This window comes from Miniopterus natalensis, chromosome X (genome assembly GCF_054644295.1).
Source record: "Miniopterus natalensis isolate mMinNat1 chromosome X, mMinNat1.hap1, whole genome shotgun sequence".
Taxonomy (NCBI): domain Eukaryota; kingdom Metazoa; phylum Chordata; class Mammalia; order Chiroptera; family Miniopteridae; genus Miniopterus; species Miniopterus natalensis.
Window position 1 is genome coordinate 3,685,418 of NC_142103.1, and position 7,346 is coordinate 3,692,763.

Sequence of the window (7,346 nt, forward strand, 5' to 3'; positions counted from 1 at the left end):
ACCACCCGCTCACAGTCAGCCCCGGAAGCCTTAGGCTGTGCTGGCCGGCTGCACCCTGAGGAGCTTTCTCACATCATCCTACAGGTTCATAGGAGACAAACCATCCAGGAAGACAGGAGCCCTGGGAGGCCCTAGAGCACCGCTAAAGAGAAGACCTGTAAGTCAGCCTTTGTCAGAGCTACCAAGGGCACGCTTCTCTGCTGAGGCCGCTGACTCTCTCCCTCTCTCCCCCAGGCTCCTGGGATCTCATCTCCCATACTCCTGCTCACACTTCCACCTGCTGCCCCCAACAAGGGTCATCATGTCTCACTCCTCAAAGCGTCCACGTCTCACATTTGAGCCAAACTTTCAGGCCCGAAGTGAGAGAAGTTTTCTCATAACTGAGGAGGAGGAGGAGGAGGAGGAGGAGAACTCCTCTTGCTCTTTCAGCTTCTCCTACCCCTCCCCCTCCCCCTCCCCTCCTTCCTCTCCCGTGATCCCAGGCACCCCTGAGGAGGAGGAGGAAAAGGAAGCAGAGGGGGAGGGGGAGGAGAAGGAGCAGGGGGAGGGGGAGGAGAAGGAGCAGGAGCAGGAGCAGGAGAAGGAGCAGGAGCAGGAGCAGGAGCAGGAGCAGGAGCAGGAGCAGGAGCAGGAGCAGGAGCAGGAGCAGGAGCCTGCTGCTGAGACATCAAGACCTCCCCAGAGTCCTCAGAGATCCATGGCACGGAGCACATCAGTTGGAGGTTCCAGCAACCAAGAAAATGGGGATACAAGCTTGCTGCAGACCTCAGCAGACCCTGAACCTTTGCATAGGGACCCGGTTCATGAGAACGTGACCAATTTGGTGCATTTCATGGTCCTCAAGTATCGTTTGAGGAAGCCTGTTACAAAGGCAGAAATGCTAAAAATTGTTAACAGAAGGGGCAGGAGTCAATTCTCTCTGATTTTCAAGAAAGCTTGTAAGTGCTTGGAGGTGATCTCTGGCATTGATGTGAAGGAAGTGGTCCCCGCCACCCACTCCTATGTCCTTGTCAACTCACTAGATCTCACCTATGATGAGACGGTCAGTGACCACCAGAGCATGCCTAAAAATGGCCTCCTGATAATCATCCTGGGCTTGATCTTCTTAGAGGGCAACTGCACCCCTGAGGAAGATGTCTGGGAATTCCTGAATATGATGGGAGTTTATGCTGGGAGGGAGCACTTCATTTATGGGGAGCCTAGGAAGCTCATCACCAGAACTTGGGTGCAGGAGAATTACCTGGAGTACCAGCAGGTGCCTAATAGTGATCCACCACGCTACAAATTCATGTGGGGTCCAAGGGCCCATGCTGAAACCAGCAAGTTGCAAGTTCTGGAATTTTTGGCCAAGATCAAAGGGATTGACCCCATTTCCTTCTCATGCTGGTATGAGGAAGCTTTAAGAGATGAGCAGGAGAGAGCCCAGGCCAGAATTGGCCCCGTGGCTCGTGCTGCTGCCATGTTCGTGGCACAGCAGTAGTCTGCAGCCTCTCCTTCCAGAACTGAAGAATGAGCCCGAATCTTCACTCTGTTTAAAAAGGGCACTCACATTTCTAAGCAGAGGAGGGTCAGAGCCAGGGTCAGGCTGGGGAGAACACAGTGTACAACTTTGTGTTCCTGTTTTATATTGATGACATGGAGGTTTGTCTTTTTTCTTCTCTCCTTTTGGGTTTTTTCAAATGCTGTTCCTTTTAATAGATGGTTTATTAGCTTTAGGATTCTAAGTTGTGAATGAAAGTGGTCTCACATGCATTGTTGTTTATCAGGTTTAAGAATGAGTTTTGATATTTTGAAAAATAAATTGGGGAACCTTCCATCTTATTTTGTGATCTGGAAGAAAATAACATGACACTGGAATAGGAATTTCCTTGGAAATGTGAAAGAACCCAGCAGAAAATAGGGGGGAGCGTGTAACAGGTGGTTAATTTTTGGATTCCTTAACCATTTGAGTGTATTCTGTAAAATTAAAAGATATATACCTGTATTTGCTTGGCTTATTCAAGAAAGTAGAAGTGATCTTAGCAAATGTTAATAAAGGAACTTTATAAATGCTCACTGATGCATTTATTTGCCAAACATTAATTGTATATTTTCTCTTTGGAAAGCACTGTGTTAATAGTGGAGATACTAGGATAAGCCAGACACACCACTACCCAGAGAGTGGTAGAAGCTAGGAGCAGCACTCACATCAGGAGGATGGTGAGATGCCCTCCGATACCTAAAGAAAAAGTGAAAACAAGGAGAGAGGAGGTGAGACTCCAGATGGGAGCAGTCAAGTGAAAACGCCCTGAGCCAAGGAAGTCTGGTGCTTTGGGAAACTGCAATTCCTTCCATGGGAGTTAATTATAAATTAAGCTGTGGGTGGTGGCAGGGGCCAGGCTCTCAGGCGGTGTGTTTTTGAAGCGAGAAAAGCCTGGAATGGAAAGTTGCCTAGTAGTTACTTTGGATCCTTGGGTTGGGTATGGTAGGTGTCCTGCACTTTAGTCCTAGTGTAGTTAACTCAGTACATGAACTAGGTGTTCTAGACACATCATCTACAATGATTTGAGGATAGGATGATAGTCCCTTGTGGTGGTACCCAGAAGCAACTAGGCTGGAACTCTTCCCTGGCCTAAGAGAGCCAAAGCCCACTCCATTAAAGTGACAGTAAAGGTAGGTTATCTTGGGTGTAATTACTACAATTCTAAGCAATGTCTATATATTGGTGGCAGTAAAATGAATGAAAATAGTATTTTTGATGGATTAGTAGCTGGGAGGGAAGGAGGAAATTGGTATTTGACTTAAATTCTTGGAACTCTGCATTATATCAGCCTGGGAAGATTACCCCATATTCAAATTAATATGTCCTCTAAAAAGAAAAATTTAATGAGTTTTATTTGTGAAGCTATATTTTTGCCTGATTTGATATTCCATCTCCTGTTGAGCTGCATATTATCTGAAAATGCCCAAATGAAAACAAAATCCCAGAGGAGAGGTTCATAGGGTCTGGGGACAAAATAATATTCAAAATGACTGCCATTAAAGTTTCAATGTCAGGTACTGTACCAGATGCTTTCTTACTTTACATACATTCCAGCAGCCCTTCCTATGAGACAGGGTTTATCAAACCCATTTAACAGGCGAAGAATCTTAGGTTCACAGTGCTCAGTAATTTCCCAAGATTTTACTGCTATTAAGTGACAGGGCTGAGACAGAAATACTGGTTTGAATACATCTAGGCCCTGTGTTGTTCCTACCTTCCATACCCAACCAAAGGTAGAGGCTTCTCTGGTTTATCCAGGATCCAAGGACTATCATATATCTAGACATTGCTTAGAATTGTAGTAATTACACTCAAGATAACCTACCTTTACTGTCACTTTAATGGAGTGGGCTTTGGCTCTCTTAGGCCAGGGAAGAGTTCCAGCCTAGTTGCTTCTGGGTACCACCACAAGGGACTATCATCCTATCCTCAAATCATTGTAGATGATGTGTCTAGAACACCTAGTTCATGTACTGAGTTAACTACACTAGGACTAAAGTGCAGGACACCTACCATACCCAACCCAAGGATCCAAAGTAACTACTAGGCAACTTTCCATTCCAGGCTTTTCTCGCTTCAAAAACACACCGCCTGAGAGCCTGGCCCCTGCCACCACCCACAGCTTAATTTATAATTAACTCCCATGGAAGGAATTGCAGTTTCCCAAAGCACCAGACTTCCTTGGCTCAGGGCGTTTTCACTTGACTGCTCCCATCTGGAGTCTCACCTCCTCTCTCCTTGTTTTCACTTTTTCTTTAGGTATCGGAGGGCATCTCACCATCCTCCTGATGTGAGTGCTGCTCCTAGCTTCTACCACTCTCTGGGTAGTGGTGTGTCTGGCTTATCCTAGTATCTCCACTATTAACACAGTGCTTTCCAAAGAGAAAATATACAATTAATGTTTGGCAAATAAATGCATCAGTGAGCATTTATAAAGTTCCTTTATTAACATTTGCTAAGATCACTTCTACTTTCTTGAATAAGCCAAGCAAATACAGGTATATATCTTTTAATTTTACAGAATACACTCAAATGGTTAAGGAATCCAAAAATTAACCACCTGTTACACGCTCCCCCCTATTTTCTGCTGGGTTCTTTCACATTTCCAAGGAAATTCCTATTCCAGTGTCATGTTATTTTCTTCCAGATCACAAAATAAGATGGAAGGTTCCCCAATTTATTTTTCAAAATATCAAAACTCATTCTTAAACCTGATAAACAACAATGCATGTGAGACCACTTTCATTCACAACTTAGAATCCTAAAGCTAATAAACCATCTATTAAAAGGAACAGCATTTGAAAAAACCCAAAAGGAGAGAAGAAAAAAGACAAACCTCCATGTCATCAATATAAAACAGGAACACAAAGTTGTACACTGTGTTCTCCCCAGCCTGACCCTGGCTCTGACCCTCCTCTGCTTAGAAATGTGAGTGCCCTTTTTAAACAGAGTGAAGATTCGGGCTCATTCTTCAGTTCTGGAAGGAGAGGCTGCAGACTACTGCTGTGCCACGAACATGGCAGCAGCACGAGCCACGGGGCCAATTCTGGCCTGGGCTCTCTCCTGCTCATCTCTTAAAGCTTCCTCATACCAGCATGAGAAGGAAATGGGGTCAATCCCTTTGATCTTGGCCAAAAATTCCAGAACTTGCAACTTGCTGGTTTCAGCATGGGCCCTTGGACCCCACATGAATTTGTAGCGTGGTGGATCACTATTAGGCACCTGCTGGTACTCCAGGTAATTCTCCTGCACCCAAGTTCTGGTGATGAGCTTCCTAGGCTCCCCATAAATGAAGTGCTCCCTCCCAGCATAAACTCCCATCATATTCAGGAATTCCCAGACATCTTCCTCAGGGGTGCAGTTGCCCTCTAAGAAGATCAAGCCCAGGATGATTATCAGGAGGCCATTTTTAGGCATGCTCTGGTGGTCACTGACCGTCTCATCATAGGTGAGATCTAGTGAGTTGACAAGGACATAGGAGTGGGTGGCGGGGACCACTTCCTTCACATCAATGCCAGAGATCACCTCCAAGCACTTACAAGCTTTCTTGAAAATCAGAGAGAATTGACTCCTGCCCCTTCTGTTAACAATTTTTAGCATTTCTGCCTTTGTAACAGGCTTCCTCAAACGATACTTGAGGACCATGAAATGCACCAAATTGGTCACGTTCTCATGAACCGGGTCCCTATGCAAAGGTTCAGGGTCTGCTGAGGTCTGCAGCAAGCTTGTATCCCCATTTTCTTGGTTGCTGGAACCTCCAACTGATGTGCTCCGTGCCATGGATCTCTGAGGACTCTGGGGAGGTCTTGATGTCTCAGCAGCAGGCTCCTGCTCCTGCTCCTGCTCCTGCTCCTGCTCCTGCTCCTGCTCCTGCTCCTGCTCCTTCTCCTGCTCCTGCTCCTGCTCCTTCTCCTCCCCCTCCCCCTGCTCCTTCTCCTCCCCCTCCCCCTCTGCTTCCTTTTCCTCCTCCTCCTCAGGGGTGCCTGGGATCACGGGAGAGGAAGGAGGGGAGGGGGAGGGGGAGGGGTAGGAGAAGCTGAAAGAGCAAGAGGAGTTCTCCTCCTCCTCCTCCTCCTCCTCCTCAGTTATGAGAAAACTTCTCTCACTTCGGGCCTGAAAGTTTGGCTCAAATGTGAGACGTGGACGCTTTGAGGAGTGAGACATGATGACCCTTGTTGGGGGCAGCAGGTGGAAGTGTGAGCAGGAGTATGGGAGATGAGATCCCAGGAGCCTGGGGGAGAGAGGGAGAGAGTCAGCGGCCTCAGCAGAGAAGCGTGCCCTTGGTAGCTCTGACAAAGGCTGACTTACAGGTCTTCTCTTTAGCGGTGCTCTAGGGCCTCCCAGGGCTCCTGTCTTCCTGGATGGTTTGTCTCCTATGAACCTGTAGGATGATGTGAGAAAGCTCCTCAGGGTGCAGCCGGCCAGCACAGCCTAAGGCTTCCGGGGCTGACTGTGAGCGGGTGGTGTTGGGGACTGTGGGTGGAGACCTTGGTAGACATTCCGAGTATGTACCTCACATTGACTCCTAGCTCTGCCTGGGCCTCCTCTGCTCTGCTGACCTGAGGACATGTGCCTCACACCGAGGCCCTCTTCTCACAGCTCCTGGACCCCTCTTCTCCTACTTGAGGGTTACCCGTATCCCTCACATCGATGCCTGGTGGGGCCTGGGACCCCTCCCTCTGCTGTCCTGAGTCCTGACTCTTCAGAACAAGCCCTTACCTCCCTGAGACCACCAAGAAGAAAGTGAGGGTGCACCGTATCCAGCCACTGTGCCTCAGGGCCTCCCAGATATCACAGCAGGGGAAGGGTAGAGCTGGGTATGCCTTCAGTCCTAGGGTGAGGATGTGCTGCCCTGAGTGCTCACTCGGGGTCCTTACCTTAAACCCTGGCAGAGTCTGGGACTCCTCCCTCTGCTGGCCTGATGTGGCTGCCCCTCAGACCACTGCCTCCTCAGAACAAGGCCCTCACCAGCCTGAGAACCCCCGGGAAAACGTGACGAGGCACCACATCTTGCCACCCCTGCTAGGTCCTTCCAGTGCTGACGGCAAGGGCTGGGCCCCATCAGTTTGATGCTGGGTTATCCTCAAGCCCCTCCTCAAGGTATTCATCTTTCCTGCTGACAGGTCCTGGGCCATCCCCTGCTAACTGGACACCCCCCGCCCCCTCAGAACATTACCTCACCTTGCTGAAATACCTCCCTCACCCTTGGAAAAAAGTCAGAGCATACCACGTCCGGCCAGCCCTGCCTGGATCCTGCCAGAGCTGAGAAGAGAAGACAGCCAGCCAGGCTCTGCACAGTCTCTTCTTTCTGGGGTGGGAATTACCTTTGGTCCTCGCCAAGGGTCCTTTCCTGGACTCCTGGTAGAGCTGGAACTCCTCCCTCTTCAGACCTGGTGTGGCTCCCGCAGCTGACTTGCTTTCATACTCAAACCAAGGCCCTCAACCCCCTGAGACCACCAAGACAAAAGTAAAGAGACATCACATCCAGCCATCCCTGCTCAGGGTCTCCCAGGACTGACAGCAGGGGCTGAACCCCATCTGTGCTAGGATGGGGGTTCCTTCTGTCATTCCTCAAGGTATTCCCCTTTGTTCCTGGCAGGGCCTGGGCCCACCTCCTCTTGTGACCTGAAATCAGCCCCTCAGACCAAGGCCTCGCTTCCCAGAAACACCTCCACCCACTCCATGCAGGAAGCGAGGGCTCACCACATCTCAGCATTCCTGCCCAGGTCCTCCCAGGGTGGATAGTGGGAACAGGGTGGAGTTGCTGTGAGGCCCCCCCTTCTGTCTGAGTTAGGGGGCACCCTTAGTCCTCCTTCAAGGCCCT

The 7,346-nt window shown here is 49.2% G+C and overlaps 2 protein-coding genes across 2 annotated transcripts; one reads left to right on the top strand and one right to left on the bottom strand.

Moving 5' to 3' along the window:
• Nucleotides 1-301: 301 nt before the first annotated feature.
• On the top strand, nucleotides 302-1,480 carry LOC148090382 (melanoma-associated antigen 10-like). Its single transcript, XM_087829438.1, has one exon. The coding sequence runs from the start codon at nucleotides 302-304 to the stop codon at nucleotides 1,478-1,480; it is 1,179 nt and encodes a 392-aa protein (XP_087685564.1).
• Nucleotides 1,481-4,519: 3,039 nt separating this feature from the next.
• On the bottom strand, nucleotides 4,520-5,686 carry LOC107544480 (melanoma-associated antigen 10-like). The gene has a single exon (XM_016222390.2). The coding sequence runs from the start codon at nucleotides 5,684-5,686 to the stop codon at nucleotides 4,520-4,522; it is 1,167 nt and encodes a 388-aa protein (XP_016077876.2).
• Nucleotides 5,687-7,346: the final 1,660 nt, after the last annotated feature.

Coding starts and splice junctions, on each gene's coding strand:
- LOC148090382 (XM_087829438.1), top strand. CDS start 302: ATGTCTCACTCCTCAAAGCGTCCACGTCTCACATTTGAGCCAAACTTT.
- LOC107544480 (XM_016222390.2), bottom strand. CDS start 5,686: ATGTCTCACTCCTCAAAGCGTCCACGTCTCACATTTGAGCCAAACTTT.